The sequence below is a fragment of the Brassica oleracea genome, chromosome C4, assembly GCF_000695525.1.
Source record: "Brassica oleracea var. oleracea cultivar TO1000 chromosome C4, BOL, whole genome shotgun sequence".
NCBI lineage: Eukaryota > Viridiplantae > Streptophyta > Magnoliopsida > Brassicales > Brassicaceae > Brassica > Brassica oleracea.
In genome coordinates this window covers 49437936-49453881 of record NC_027751.1, presented here as the reverse complement: position 1 = coordinate 49453881, position 15946 = coordinate 49437936, and the positions used below count along the sequence as shown (strand labels likewise).

Here is a 15946-nt window from a genome sequence, read left to right as displayed (position 1 = left end):
CCAGTACCGCTTTGGTGTCCAGAAGAGGCAGGGTAGTTTCCGCATGGGGAGGAAATCGAACCCGGATGGTGGTTGCCACCACATGTCCGTCCTGCCACTTGGACTACCTCGTCCGGACCACTTAGCTTAGCTGAATATTGGTAAATCAAATTCTTGATTTTTCTCTTATATTCTTGTTGCATGTATCATAAATTCCTAATTTTATACTGTCCAGTGTTCGCTTTTTAAATAAAGTATCCATGATCTTAAAGGATTTAAAGAAGATCCTAATGATCCCACAGACCTTGTTGAAGATGAAATGAAAGTAAGACAAGTAGAAGTAGACGAAGTGGAAATATAACAAGAAGAAGCAGATGAATAGATAGAAATTGAAGATAAAGCAGAAGACATAGTATTGAATCAGAATAGAAAAAGACAGAAGAAATAAAACAAGAAGATTTAGATAAACTGGATACCATACCATATATCTCCTACTCTTCTAGCATGAACAATTTTTTCTGAAACATTAACAACTTGCTCCCTTTTTTAACATCCCTATCATCAACCGCTGTTTGATTTATGATGAGATAGTTCAAAGTTTAAAAGATAAAATCTCCAAAATATACAATTCACTAGATGAGTTTACAATATGTCTATTCTACATCAACTTTGAAAAATACGTTGATAACAACACATGAAAGTCCGGACGAGGTAGTCCAAGTGGCAGGACGGGCCTGTGGTGGCAACCACCATCCGGGTTCGATTCCCTCCCCATGCGGAAATTACCCTGCCTCTTCTGGACACCAAAGCGGTACTGGATTCGATCCAGCCTAGATAAAGCCCTCCCGGGTGAAGTGGACCGCTGCCTGACCGGGCCCAGGGGAATGATCCGCGAAACGGGGAATCCCTGGATTATCAAAAAAAAAATCAAAAAAAAAAAACAACACATGAAACGATGTTTATCAACTTACACTCTAGACATTTTTTTCTTTCTTAAAACACTCTAGACATTTTTTTTGAAAGAATGTTAAATTTATTCAGATCAAAAAAAGCTTTTATACAAACTAATGCTAAGATCTACTTTGTGTAAAATTTAGACATATTGATAAGATTTTAGTTGAATTATTTTTATTGGTGCTAAACACATAAGTGTTGATACTACTTATTTATGTATTAAATAAATTTTATTTATTTAACTTGTAAAAAATATAAAGCTACTTATTATTGGCTATGATAGTTTTTCTCTCTTTTTCTTCTTGTTGCTTATATTTTTTATCTTGTAAGGAACCAATTAAACATATATTCACATATTATATATGTAGTTACCGCCGAAGTGTAACTGATTAAATAAGTGAATTTTTTTTTATTACATGTATATATATAACTTGAAATTTTGATGTTGAAAATTTCAGTTGAACTTAATTTATAAAATTTAAATATATTTGATTTTTTAAATAGACACAAAATATTAGTTATTATTATTTTTCTTGTGTTAGATCTTTTATATGTCAAAAATTTAATCATGATTTGAAGCGTTATGATTTATATATAATAAGACTTGGTTTGGGTTTAAATTGAAGAAATTTGGTTCGGTTTACTTCCCATCCCCTAACCACCGCTTAATTATTGGGCTCAATAATAACTATCCAACAAAGGGATGATCCAAAAGCAACGGGCTTAATACCCGACACAGTACCCGTCCCGGGTTGTCGGGCATGGGTCCATCGTTTTCATATATTTGTTTTCTTCCCCAAACATTTTTCTTTTTAACTTTCAAGTCCTCCGGGAAGAGGCGACGCAATTAATAAACCAACCACCGAGCTTCTCCGCCGGAGAGCGATCCTGATCTCGATCACAAACTTCGATTTCGAATGGCTTCTTCAAGTCTGGGGAGCTCAATCCCCGCGCCAGGTAAACAATTTTCCAGAATCTTCAATTGATCGGATTATTGTTTTATCTGAAAATTTCAAATTGTGAAATTGGGTCAAAATCTGTTGTGGCAGTGATTGTATTGACCTGATCAAGTTTTGATTTTGTACTTTTTTTTTTGGTGTTTATATGGCAGAGGCTGTTCAGCTTCTGGTGTCTTCTCTAGCTGATGATTCCTCTGTGGTTAGAGAAGCTTCTATGGCTTCATTGAGAGACATTGCTTCACTGTATGTACCCATTTTTTTTGGTATCTCTTTTACTTCATACGCAAGTCACTCATATAATCAGTATCTGCTTTATAGGAATCCGCTTCTGGTGCTAGATTGTTGCTATGCTGTGTCACGTGGAGGAAGAAGGGTAACGTTTTTGTTTTCTTGTTTTATTTTCGTCTGTATTTTAGTATTGATTTGACTGGTTTGCGTGAATCTGGTGTGTTGTTGCAGCGGTTTGGTAACATGGCTGGGGTTTTTCAAGTGATGGCATTCAGTGTTGGTGCGTTGGAGACAGGGGAGAGTGATGAAGCTTTCATGGGGAAGCTTGCTAAGATTGCTACAGCTGAGATTATATCTTCTAAGGTGTGTGTGTTGTGAAAATCTGAACCATTGCTAAATATTTCCTTTATACTTCGTATTGCTTGATATATACTTCGTTTAGAGCTTAGAAGGTTTGTGCAATTTTTCTTCTACGTTGGAGAGAAGATGAATCATATGTCGCTCACTCTTATAGGAGAGGTTACCTAGAAATCTGCCTTAGAGATTTCAGGTTTAGATGATGGAGACATTCTCATCAAACATATGTAACACAATATTTTCAGGTTTCCTCGCATTGTATATGTTTCCTTAACATTTTAGTATCTTTTATTGATTCATTATACTGTAGGAACTGAATGCTGATTGGCAAAGGCAAGCGTCAGGGCTCCTTGTCTCAATTGGAACACATTTTCCTGATCTTGTAAGTCTTCTATTTCTCCCTCTTTGCTAATTCAGGTGGGGATTTTTTGGACATTAAGAAACCCACTGTTTGTTTACTGTGTGACTCAACATACCTAAGTTGATGCCTTTACTACATAGTATAGACAAAACGTTGCCGTAAGAGGGTTACTGTACAACATGATTGGTGATGAGATGCATTACTATCTGGATTTACTTCTTGGATTCCGCATACATGTGAACTAACTTTAGAGAATGATCGGTTAACTTTGATAGATTGCATAGCAGAGACTTTCAACTGTCGTCATGTTAACTTCTAAGTTGAGCCATTTTAGATAGTTTCATGAATAAAGCTGGTCCATTTTCTCTCTACTGTCATTTATGATGTAGATGGCAGCCTATTCCGCTAGACGATGGCCTTGATTTTTTTTTCAGCAAGTCTATTTTTGTTGAATACAAGTCAATTTGTTTAGTATAATTTTGACATTATCTTAATTGACATGACAGATGATGGAAGAAATATTTCTTCATCTGTCTGGTCCGGCTTCAGCTTCGCCTGCTATGGTTCAAATTCTTGCTGATTTTGCCTCTTCTGATGGTTAGTTTCTAACTCTCATCTGCTTTCCTTTTCTTTTGTTTCTGACATTTTAAGGTTAACGGAACTTGCAGTTCTCTGATATTTTGAAGTTCTTTCATATTTTTATTTGAAGCTTTGCAGTTCACTCCACGCCTTAAAGATGTACTTTCAAGGGTGTTGCCTATTCTTGGGAATGTTCGAGATGTACACCGACCAATATTTGCAAATGGTACAGTGAATCTTTTGATGTCTCTTTTTTTATTAGGTTGTGAAATTATTTTATAGAAATCGCCAATGTTCCTCCTTTTATCCTATAATAGAAGGGTCATCATGTCAGAATTTTTTTCATTTACTGAACCAAAATGGAAATTCAATTCATAGTAACAGAAAGGAGGATATAACTTGTTGATCTGTACATCTTCGAACTCTCGAAATGGTGGAGGAGATGACAAATGTCAAATATATATCATGCAATTTGCATGTTCACTAATAACAATTTTAAATAATCCAGCTTGTCTCTGTTACCATCTTTTTGCTGATTGTCTCATATGTGAATCATTGATTTATGTATAGCATTTAAGTGCTGGTCTCAGGCAGTGTGGCTATACATCACCGATCTTACCTCAGATTCTCCTCTTGACAGCGATGTCATGTGAGACCACATTCTTTGTTCTGTTTTATTTCTGCTGAACTTTTTTTTGTTTAGTGCACTCAAATCAAGGGCTTTATCTGATGCAGGTCTTTTCTAAATTCAGTTTTTGAGCTGTTGTTGAGAGTTTGGACAACTTCCCGAGATCATAAGGTGAGTCTTTGATCTCTTTTAGCATATTAGTCTCCACTTTGGTTTTCATATTATTGCGTCTTCTGTTTAAAATGTATTATTCAAGAGATTACCAGGGTAAGCATATGGTTCATAATTGTTTCACTGACCGTGATTTTATATATAAGTTTGAAGAATATAGTATAAAAATTATTTATAAGATCATAGAGAAAGGAAAATTTTATCTCTGGTTCCCCCCCCGGTATATTACCAATACAGCGAGATCTCTACATGATTTTGCTAGTCGGTTATTCAAATGTTCTACGGAATCTTGATTTTAAAATGTGCTTTTTGTTGTTTATCTTCTGTTGAATAAGGTACGAGTATCTACTGTAGAGGCTCTGGGTCAGATGGTCGGTCTTATCACGCGGACACAACTGAAGTCAGCATTACCAAGGCTTATTCCAGCAATACTTGAATTGTAAGTTGGGTTTTTATTCTATTTTTCTTTCTATCTCAACCCTCAATTCTCAAAGGCCCAGAGCATAGTAAATTCACTGTCGGCTTCATATATTACCCCACTAATCTTAAGTTAGAAAGATATATATACCAAGGCGTAGGATGATTTTTTTTTTGTGTAGACTTGTCTCTTTGTTTTCTTCTAAATGTAGCGATTATTCATTCCTTTCATTTCAACCTTTAGGTATAAGAAAGATCATGACGATGCTCTTTTGGCGACATGTAGTCTTTACAACCTATTAAATGCCTCATTACTTTCTGAGTCTGGTCCTCCACTGCTTGAGTTTGAGGTAATGGTGTTTCGATCTTCTTTTTTAGTCTGCTAAAGGGCCTCATTGTCTACAATCATCTGAAAATCGTTTTATAGATATGATGGTTTATGCTTGGAATAAGAAGGATAGGAAACAATTGTTATGTTGTGTTTCAGCTAAGTTTTGCTTCCTTTCAGGACCTTACAATTGTTCTGTCAACACTTCTTCCTGTGATCAGTATGAATAGTGAAAACAAAAGGCACTCAGGTAGTTCAGTGGGACGAAAGGTAAGTCACTGATCGCTTCCATTCTATGTTGTTAACGCAATGTACATTGTTTCAGGCCTCTTTCATTTTTGTAGCCTTTATTTTGGAAGTGTTGTGTATAAATCATTTGCCTATTATTTATCTTTGTGTTGCAGGCATACAATGAAGTGCAGCGGTGTTTTCTGACTGTTGGCTTGGTTTACCCCGAGGATTTGTTTACATTTCTTCTTAATGTACGGACATACTTTGTTTGATGGATATGCTCTAGATATTCTTTATATATGCATTGGGAACAGTGGAAATAACTGGCACTCGTATTAGACTCAAGTATTCCTTGAATTGCTTCTATTTGATATTTTATACTGCTCGTTTATGTCGAAGTGAAATTTGAAATCCATGTCGTCCTTGTATACTATTCACCAGAAATGCAAGTTGAAAGAAGACCATTTGACTTTTGGTGCCCTCTGTGTCTTGAAACATCTGCTTCCGAGGTGTATTTCTTTATCCTTAGTCAGTATAACATACGTATTCATTTAGAGTTTATTTCCCATCTCAATGATGTTGCATTTTGTTCGGAGGTTACTTGAAGCTTGGCACTCAAAACGGCCTCTTTTGATTGAGGCTGCAAGGTCTTTGTTAGATGAGCAAAGTTTAGCTGTTCGAAAAGCTCTTTCAGAGGTACTGAGCTGGCATATAATGTTGTATTTTAATTCTAACATATGCATGCTTTAGCATGACCTCTTGTCTTCTGCTTTGATACAGTTGATCGTGGTCATGGCTTCACATTGCTATCTGGTCGGTCCATCTGGGGAATTATTTGTTGAATACCTTGTACGCCATTCTGCAATAGGAGAGATTGATAATCTGAAGGTAACCCCATGATTATTATCTTACTCCATATTGTGTATTATATAATCATCTTACCACTGTATATATGCTAGGGCTGTATTGAATACATAACTTGAACAAGTTTGAAGTTTTGTCTCTGTTACTACTTACTACTTTTTTTACCTAGAAATTTACGTGAGCTATAAATATTTCTCTTAGGCAAAAGGGGAGCCAATTAGTCCAACACAGCTAAGAGCAGTTTGTGGAAAAGGTCTTCTGCTCTTGACCGTTACAATCCCAGAGATGGAGGTGCTGCTTTTTCAAAAAAAAGAATGATGCAATTTACTAAAATAATTCAGATTCTAATGCTAAAAGGGATTTGAAATTGCAGTACATTCTTTGGCCTTTCCTACTGAAAATGATTGTCCCTAAGGTTTACACTGGCGCTGTTGCAACAGTAAGATTTTTCTTTTGCTGCATACTTTTACTTTTATCTTCTTTTTTTTTAATCAGCGAGTAGACCTGAGTATCATTGATATTATTTGATAGGTCTGTAGATGCATATCTGAATTGTGTCGTCGTAGATCTTCAACCACCCCCATGTTGATTGAGTGTAAAGCTCGTGCTGATATTCCAAGCCCCGAGGTGAATTTGTTATTATAGTCTAAAGTTTTGATGTGTATGGTAAGATCTCAAAACTGTAAACGCTTATGCACATATAATATAAATGCAGGAGTTATTTACCCGTTTGGTGGTTCTTTTACACAACCCTCTGGCAAAAGAGCAGTTAGCAACCCAAATTTTGACGGTAAGTATAACTTCAAAAAATCCTGCTATAGACTCACGTTCTACGTCCCATGATCCCACAAAATAGCTCATACTGTGTTAATACTTGATCGTTATAGCGCCTACTGTTTTAAATAGCTCATATATGCTTCGCCTTATCAAACCAGAGTTTTGCATCTTTGAAGTTCTGTCTTTATCTGAATACTCTGTTGTTACTTCCTTCAGGTCCTTAACTATTTGTCCCCTCTTTTTCCAAAGAACATAAGCATGTTTTGGCAAGACGAGGTATAATGCTGTTTGTTACTTTACTCAAGATACTCTAGTTTTCTTGTATTATGGGGTTTCCAGTCAGTGAGCTACGAGAGAGGGATATATGCTCAGATTACACCGTAGATGTATAGTATTTGTTTTCTTGCATCATAATTCCTGTGGATATGACCCTATTTATTTCTCACATTTGGTAAGCTTTAGATTCCAAAAATGAAGGCGTATGTCTTTGACACGGAAGATCTGAAGCTTGATCCATCTTACCAGGAAAACTGGGATGACATGATAATCAATGTAAGCTTATTTAACTGGCATCCGTCTGGGCTAAGTTCCTTTAAAGCTTAACCATAAGGAAATTTGATACATTAATTTGACCACTTATGCTTGTTGCATGCATTACTTCTGATCGTTGTTCTATTATACATCAGTTTTTAGCAGAATCACTGGATGTCACTCACGATGCTGACTGGGTTATATCTCTTGGAAATGCTTTTGCAAAACAATACAATCTTTATACTCCGGGTGATGACCATGCAGCACTTCTACACCGGTAAAAGTTATTGCTTTTTCATTATGTTCTGATCTCTGGTTGAAGTTGAAGCATCTCTACTCGTTGTTGACCATTTTGATGTTTGTTGTTGAGCATAAATGTTTGGCTGGGGCTGTTGATTTCTTCGGCCATCAGTGTCGCATAGTTAATCGTCAAAAATGAAAAAAATGTTCTTTTTTATAGACATTTGCTTCCTGGGGTTTTTATCTAGTGATCTTCTGATTCCCATTACCGTATCGTCAAACTTTAAAACGGAAGAGACATGGCGATGACTATTTTATTTGTCTTTGAATCTATACGCTTTTTGTGTACCACCATTTGGCTGAACAAGCTTGTTATCCTTTTGTTGTTAGTGCTTATATATCAGATCCTGATAGAGAGCTAATATGTTTTAAAGTCTCTAGACATCTGCACATATACTCCAGTTTATAGAGACATCTGGTATCTATATTGATAATTGACCGCAGAACTGTGTTGTAAACCCCTTGTGCTTTGATTTTAGGTGTATGGGAGTACTTCTCCAGAAAGTTAATGATAGAGCATATGTTCGTGACAAGATTGACTGGATGTACGAACAGGCTGACATTTCTATACCTGCAAATAGACTTGGTTTAGCGAAGGCCATGGGGCTGGTAATTTGAATGTACTTGTCTTTTTTTCTCTCAGATCTTGATTTTCAGCCTACGTTAAGATGCTACTTGATTGCGTAGGTCGCTGCTTCTCATTTGGACACTGTACTGGAAAAGCTCAAAGTCATTTTGGATAATGTTGGGCAGAGTATTTTTCAAAGGTATATTCTTGCATAACTTAATGAAATCATCGGCACAGGTTTGTGAAAGTAAGGACATATAACTGACTTAATGTTCCTCTGTCAATTTTAGGATCTTATCTCTCTTCTCTGAGAGCTATAAAACAGAAGACAGTGATGATATACATGCTGCTTTGGCTTTGATGTATGGATATGCTGCGAAATATGCTCCCTCATCGGTTATTGAGGCCAGAATAGATGCACTTGTCGTATGTCTTTCAACTTTCACTAGAATTTTGCATTTCTATTTATGGTATAATCTTCCACTTACTGTCCTGCTTCGTCTGTCACAATATGTTCAGAACTTATGTTTAAGTTTCATAATCGTATGTCATTTTTGTGTACTGCAGGGCACGAATATGCTTTCACGGCTTCTTCATGTGCGACAGCAAACCGCAAAACAAGCTGTTATAACTGCTATTGATTTGTTAGGTTAGTACGGCGTTAGAAAATACAGATGATGAGTCATTTTTGAGATGACGGATTGATTTTCTCTCTTTGATTTTCCTATTAAGTTAGAGCGCCTCACGTGCTTTGGATATAATGGTAGGACTCTGATCTCTTGTGTCTTTGTGTGAAGGTCGTGCTGTCATAAATGCTTCGGAAAGTGGTGCTACATTTCCATTGAAAAGAAGAGATATGATGCTTGATTATGTATTGACTTTGATGGGGCGAGATGAAAATGAAGGTTTTGCAGAATCTAGTCTTGAACTTTTGCACACTCAGGTATGATATAATCTTACGGCAAGAATCTGTACCATGTGGCTTTTCTTCCAAACAAGCATATACCATTTCTCTTTCTGACTAAAATATTGTTCAGGCACTTGCTCTAAATGCCTGCACAACTCTGGTCTCTGTCGAACCGAAGCTGACTGTTGAAACTCGAAATCGAGTCATGAAGGTGAATTTTGTCTGGTTTGAACCGTCTAAAAGAAAAATAATGAGATAAATGTCATTTGTTATCTATTTAATTCTCTCTTTAATTTTTATGCTCGTTTTCTTGGACAGGCTACGTTGGGGTTCTTTGCTTTGCCTAATGATCCATCAGATGTCATAGGTCCTCTTATAGACAATCTTGTGTCTCTTTTGTGTGCCATCCTCCTTACAAGGTATTTATGAGGCTCTAGATTTTCTGAATCTTTGGTCAAGTTTGTTGGAGGTCGCTTTTTGATCTGTTTATCATTTCCATTGATGAATTATTTCCCGTGGCCTATCTTCTTTCACTTTGTAATTATAGTACTTTCCGTTACTAGCTACATAATTTCTAATTGACATTTTCTTATCAATTCATTTGACCTGTTTTAACTTTTTATTACCATGCATAAAAGTTACATGACACCTCTGTTAGATTGACTCAATGATTAGGGTAGTGAGTTTGCAGTAAAATCAAATATTGAGTCCTACATCAAGTGCATATTTGAAAGTACTTTTTAGCTAATTCAATGGTATATGTGCATGAACTAGTGGAGAGGATGGCAGAAGTCGAGCTGAGCAGCTTCTGCATCTGCTTAGACAGCTTGATCAATATGTTTCTTCAGCCGTTGACTATCAAAGAAAAAGAGGTTGTATGGCAGTTCATGAAATGCTTCTAAAGTTTCGTAAGCTTTGCGTTGCTGGCTACTGTGCTCTTGGTTGTTCTGGGGATTGCCCACACAGAAAGTATGTAGACCGTAGTATGCAGGGGAATTTTTCAAATCTACCATGTAAGAAGATATACTTAAAACCTTTTTTTTTCTATCTATTCCACACACCATCTAATTAATTCTCTTTTGTTTGAACAACAGCGGTATTTTTATTTCCTGACCGCGAGGTATTGTGTTTGGGAGATAGAGTCATAACCTATCTGCCACGCTGTGCTGACACAAATTCTGAAGTTCGGAAAATTTCTGCACAGGTATACTTATCCTGATCAACTGTATCAAAAATAATGGGGGTCAGTTCATAGGAGTACGATTATGATAATTTCTAATGGTTTCTCATGCTATTATTTTTGTTAGATTCTTGACCAGTTCTTCAGCATTTCCCTTTCCCTTCCAAAAGCAGCACTCTCAAGTGGGTTGGATTCTGAAGAATCTTATAAAGCCTTGTCTTCCCTTGAGGATGTCATTGCCATTTTGAAAAGCGTAAGAACTTCGTGGTTAGGCTCGAGAGTTTTTCTCCAACTTTTTTGTTATGCTTCATACTCAGGGCGTCAGATTTCCTTGAACCAACTTTCAGGATGCCTCTATTGATCCATCGGAAGTTTTTAACAGAATCGTCTCATCCATTTGTGCTCTTTTAACGGTGGATGAGGTTTGTTTTCTTCCTTATTTTGTATAAATTCTGGTGTCATTTAATGGCTGAGGTCTCACTATGTTGTGCTATGTCATGTAGCTCGTATCAGCCTTGCACAGTTGCACTCCGGCTATCTGTGACAAAATCAGGCAATCTGCGGAGGGAGCCATTCAAGCGGTTACTGAGTTTGTTTCAAGAAGAGGGAGTCAGCTTAATGACAATGATATTTCAAGGTGCCACAAAGTTTATTGTCATAGACGGGCAATAGTCCCTTTATTTACATTATTATTTGATGACCTTAAATCTCTTCTGGTAGGACGACTCAGTCCTTGCTCTCGGCAGCAGTTCATATAACTGAGAAGAGTTTACGTGTTGAAGCTATTGGAGCGGTATCCTTCACTCAATTTTGTTAGCATATTCGATTTGCACATAAATTTGACACTGCTGTAATATATAACTCACTAGCGTTTATCTCATACTCTCCTGGTGTAACACTGCTTACCTTAATCTCATGAAGATTTCTGCACTGGCCGAGAACACACAATCATCGATAGTGTTTAGTGAAGTGTTGGCTACTGCTGGAAAGGACATCGTGACAAAGGACATAACTAGGATGCGTGGTGGCTGGCCAATGCAAGATGCATTTTATGTAAGTAGCATTCTCTCTGAACTATGATATAGCATGAGACGATTCTCATACATGACATTATTTTATCTTATTTTCTTTCATGGTTATATCATCTTACAAAATTTTGGGCATAATCGACTGACTTGAAGTTTGTACTTCTAGTGTACAACATGTAAGGGAAATGAATAACATTTTACACATGGCACATCTTCTTAGAAGTGTGATCGTGCCTGCAGGGTGGGTTCATTTGTAAGAATCTGCTGTTTGGCGCAATTTCATCCTGACTAGTAATGCTCAGGCAGCATAATAATTTCTCAGTCAAAAAGAAGAAATCATCTGACCCTTTTATTGGGGGTTATAAAATTTTCAGGTTTAGGTTTTCTTATGAAATAATTTTGGCTGATACGATGCTCTTTCCTTCTCTCAGTTTTTTTTTTTTTTTTTTTTTTTTTTATCATTGGGGCAGTATCAATAATTTGACGAGGCATCTCATTGTCAAACAAATTTTGATGCAGGCCTTTTCTCAACATACGGAGCTTTCAGTTTCTTTCATGGAACACTTGATATCTGTTCTCAATCGTAGTTCTTTAGTTAAAGGTGATTCACATAAGGATTCACACAAGGGAGATAATACAAGCTCTTCTTCTGAAACACATGTAGAAGATGAGTTACTTCAAGCTGCCATTTTTGCTCTCACTGCTTTTTTTAGGTACGTTTCATAAAACCATCAATTTTACTTGTGTGTACGTGATGCATTTTTGGTGTCTGATATACTAAATTAACCAGAGGTGGCGGAAAAACTGGAAAGAAAGCTGTTGAGAAAAGCTACTCTTCTGTCGTTGGAGCACTTACTCTTCAACTGGGAAGCTGTCATGGACTTGCAAGCACTGGCCAGCAAGATCCATTAAGGTAACTCCCCTACTTTCAATAGATGTAACAATTGGTAGTGAAGCCTTTGTAATGTTTTTCCTTCTTGGCAGGGTACTTCTGACTTCCTTCCAAGCTTTCTGTGAGTGTGTTGGTGATTTAGAGATGGGCAAGGTATTTTTTTTTACTTTTTACATTAAATTGATTCTGGTAATTTCTAGTATGATGACCTGATACCTGTCTTTGCTTAGATTTTGGCTCGTAATGGGGAGCAAAGAGAAAAAGAAAAGTGGGTTGATCTTATTGGCGATATTGCTGGATGCATTTCAATTAAGAGACCAAAGGAGGTACCTAGTTATTTGTACCCTAACTGTTGTGTTTCACTAATTGATCATTGGTTCATTAGTTGAGTCAATTGTGGCAACATTGATATTCTCTTGACCATGGATGTGGAGATATGTGTGCATTATAGTAAAGTTCACATGAGAGACTTTTTCTGTCTGAAAAGAATGAGATTAGGGAAGTTTAAACTGTTCTTAAACACAGCCTGACTGACTTGGTGGCTTACGCATCTGAAGTCTGAACATATTGTTGCTGAAACCTTTTTAAGTAGAGTAGCATAAAAGAAATCCAGTGATGAAGAAAAGTGTTTCTGTACTGGTGTTACAGGTTCAACATATTTGCATAATTCTAACGAAAGCACTAAACCGTCCACAAAGATTCCAAAGGGAAGCTGCTGCCGCTGCATTGTCAGAGTTCATACGCTACAGGTATAATATTTTCGGCGTCCTTACAACTTCATTTTTTATAAGTTTCCAGTGCTAATATATCCGAGTTGCAGTGGTGATTTTAGTTCTGTAATGGAGGAGATGGTCGAAGCACTCTGCCGACATGTGTCAGATGATTCTCCGACTGTAAGGCGCCTTTGTCTGAGAGGATTAGTGCAGGTAAGAGTTTATTCGGTTTCTGCTACTTTCGAAGCAAAGTTTATTATTCGGGAAATGCATAACTTAGTTGCTTTGGGGTTTTGCCAGATGCCATCTGCTTGTATGAACCACTACACAACTCAAGTTATTGGTGTAATATTAGCGTTGCTCGATGATTTGGATGAATCAGTCCAACTAACTGCTGTGTCATGCTTATTGATGGTAACGACTCAATATTTCTGAACTCTGTATGTCAGATCGATTCGCTATTTGCTTGAACTCTTATGCGCTTGTTTTCTTTTGTTTAGGTCACAGAGTCAGCATCTAATGATGCTGTTGAACCTATCTTGTTGAATTTATCTGTTCGGCTTCGTAACCTTCAGGTAAGTTTATCTGAAACAAATACGAGATAAAACAAAACCTTAAATTATCTGAAAGGTTTTTATCTGTTGCTAGGTACATTGTTTCTGATGGTAGTGCGTTGCCACTAACCTTGACATTCTGATTTGTAACAGATTAGCATGGACCCGAAGATGAGAGCCAACGCATTTGCAGCTTTTGGAGCATTAAGTAAATATGCTACTGGAGGGCAACGGGAGGGATTTGTTGAGCAGGTGACACCTTATCCTTTTCGTTTCCTTTCCTTTTCAGTGATATGAATGAAGATGAAAGAAGTTATTTCAGCTTTAATATAAACCTCATTGGATGGATATGTTTAATATCAGATTCATTCCACCCTCCCCCGCTTGGTAGTACACCTCCACGATGACGATCCTAGCATACGGCAGGCTTGTCGGGTAAATTTCTTCATTGCCTATTTCTCCTTTGCTTGTTTTGAAGTAACTTTGAATTTACATATATGTTAATTGTTTGAATAGGTAACCCTCAAGAAGTTTGCTCCACTCATGGACTTACAAAATCATTCGACACTGTATGATTCACGTGCTTTTGGTTCTGACCATAGGTATGAACTACGAGTACCAAATCTATTTTGTGCTCAATGACCACTTTTTTTCTAAAATTGTTTGTATTTTCAGAAATGATTATGAAAACTTCGTGAGGGAACTCTCTAGGCACTTGGTTCAAGAGTCGGAAAGAGTTGATACTTACATGGCCTCAACCATCCAGGTTCGGTTTTTTCTCAAAGAACTAATCATCATAGCTGCTTCATATATAAACTACATATAAAAAGCTAAAGTAACAACCGACCTGGTGCAGGCTTTTGATGCACCGTGGCCAGTAATTCAAGCAAACGCAATACACTTCTCCACCACCATGTTATCACTCTCAGAGGATCAGCATATATTCTCTCACTACTATCCACAGGTATATTAGAGAAACTACAGATGACATGCTCGTTAAGTATTCAAAGTTACTCAACCCCGTCTGTTGTTCAGGTGTTTGAAACGCTGGTTAACAAGATGACCCGGTCACAAGATTCAGTAGTGAGAGCGGCATGCTCATCAGCCTTTGGGTTGCTGCTAAGATCAGCCAAGTCAACATTGTGGAGAGGAGCTCGACTTGATCGGACCGACTCAGGTAGAAAATCCAATGATCCCGAGTCTGCTAAGAAATAACATCTGTGGTGTGTGAGAATCAACCGGTTACTGCCAAAATCTGGGGGTTTGCGATATATATATCAATTGGTACAGTGTGCAACGTGAAACCCGTCCAGGTGTGTGTGTCGTAGTGTGTTCGTTGTAAAGTGTTTTATGTTTCCTTGTAAAAAAAGTGACTAGTGTGGTCATCTCCATTACCGAACTCAATGAAAGAAACATTCACACGAAGTGTTGTAGGTTCTGGATCTCGGTTCCACTTTTGTTGATTGTGATTTTTGAGGCTTCTGGTAGATATAGCTGTCGTGAAAGTGTCATTGTATTGTTTTTTTTTTAATTCGAAGTTGGGAGTTTAATTGATCTTCAAAGTCTCAAACAAAATTAATTTTTTTTTCTTGGGGTAGATTTATTATTGTTATGTGCCTTTATAGTAATTCTGAAGAGTGGAGTGAGTTGGTAGAGGATATAACAGATGCTGATAAGCCATTCTATAGTGTGATAGTCAACACATATCAAGAGCTCGAGCCTGCTTATGTCAAAGACTTTAAGGAAACAAGGTCCAGTAAAGCATTGGCCATTGGACCAGTTTCCTTGTGGAATAAGGTGGGAGCAGACCAAGCTGAGAGGGGAAACAAATCAGTCACTGATAAAGATGAGTGCCTTAAATGACTTGATTCTAAGGAACCCGGCTCTGTAATATATGTTTGCCTTGGAAGCATATCTGTAATCTTCCTTTGACTCAGCTCAAGGAGCTTGTCCTGGGCCTAGATGACCTTTCATTTGGGTCATAAGAGGTCGGGAGAAAAACAAAGAGTTGGTTGAGTGGATGTTGGAGAGCAGATTTGCAGAAAGAATCAAAGACACGGGACTTCTCGTCAAAGGATTGTCTCCTCAAATGATTAGGAGTGTTGCTGTATAAGGAAGGAGTGAAGAAGACAGTGGAAGAATTAATGGGTTTAGAGAAAGTGATGATGCAAAAGAGAGAAGAAGAGCAGGTAAAGAGCTTGAAGTATTAGCTCACGAGGTTGCGGAAGAAGGTGGCTCTTCTCACTCTAACATCACTTCCCTCTTAGAAGACAAGAAGTGAAATTCAAAACTTGATTACATTGTTGTTTAATAATTTTTATTTTATTTTTATATGCTTCATTTATTTTGAAGAAAAATGTTAATATAAGGCTTTTCCACTATGTATTCGCTATAAGAAACTATTTATACTTTGATTTCTTTTGAAGATAAATATTTTATG

At 37.2% G+C, this 15946-nt stretch overlaps 1 protein-coding gene across 1 annotated transcript; it reads left to right on the top strand.

Moving 5' to 3' along the window:
* The first annotated feature begins 1765 nt into the window (after nucleotides 1-1765).
* LOC106342101 (protein SHOOT GRAVITROPISM 6) lies at nucleotides 1766-15060 on the top strand. Its single transcript, XM_013780931.1, has 51 exons — nucleotides 1766-1890; nucleotides 2045-2135; nucleotides 2211-2265; nucleotides 2352-2483; nucleotides 2788-2859; nucleotides 3345-3435; nucleotides 3548-3643; nucleotides 3988-4066; nucleotides 4153-4216; nucleotides 4552-4655; nucleotides 4878-4983; nucleotides 5142-5231; nucleotides 5366-5443; nucleotides 5634-5701; nucleotides 5789-5888; nucleotides 5973-6080; nucleotides 6258-6347; nucleotides 6430-6495; nucleotides 6588-6683; nucleotides 6772-6846; nucleotides 7050-7109; nucleotides 7296-7385; nucleotides 7520-7641; nucleotides 8144-8273; nucleotides 8352-8431; nucleotides 8523-8658; nucleotides 8800-8881; nucleotides 9030-9175; nucleotides 9270-9350; nucleotides 9458-9558; nucleotides 9914-10152; nucleotides 10234-10343; nucleotides 10447-10572; nucleotides 10667-10741; nucleotides 10823-10956; nucleotides 11040-11112; nucleotides 11241-11372; nucleotides 11867-12060; nucleotides 12138-12260; nucleotides 12332-12392; nucleotides 12470-12565; nucleotides 12888-12988; nucleotides 13060-13165; nucleotides 13253-13366; nucleotides 13453-13527; nucleotides 13660-13758; nucleotides 13870-13941; nucleotides 14023-14108; nucleotides 14182-14272; nucleotides 14363-14470; nucleotides 14542-15060. The coding sequence occupies exons 1-51, from the start codon at nucleotides 1851-1853 to the stop codon at nucleotides 14719-14721; spliced, it is 5124 nt and encodes a 1707-aa protein (XP_013636385.1). The 5' UTR covers nucleotides 1766-1850; the 3' UTR covers nucleotides 14722-15060.
* Nucleotides 15061-15946: the final 886 nt, after the last annotated feature.

Bases quoted from the DNA above. Each gene is read 5' to 3' on its own strand.
- LOC106342101 (XM_013780931.1), top strand. From the start codon at position 1,851: ATGGCTTCTTCAAGTCTGGGGAGCTCAATCCCCGCGCCAG. The intron at 12,566-12,887 runs GTACCTAGTTAT...CTGGTGTTACAG, and splicing joins CAATTAAGAGACCAAAGGAG to GTTCAACATATTTGCATAAT. The intron at 13,166-13,252 runs GTAAGAGTTTAT...GGGTTTTGCCAG, and splicing joins GTCTGAGAGGATTAGTGCAG to ATGCCATCTGCTTGTATGAA.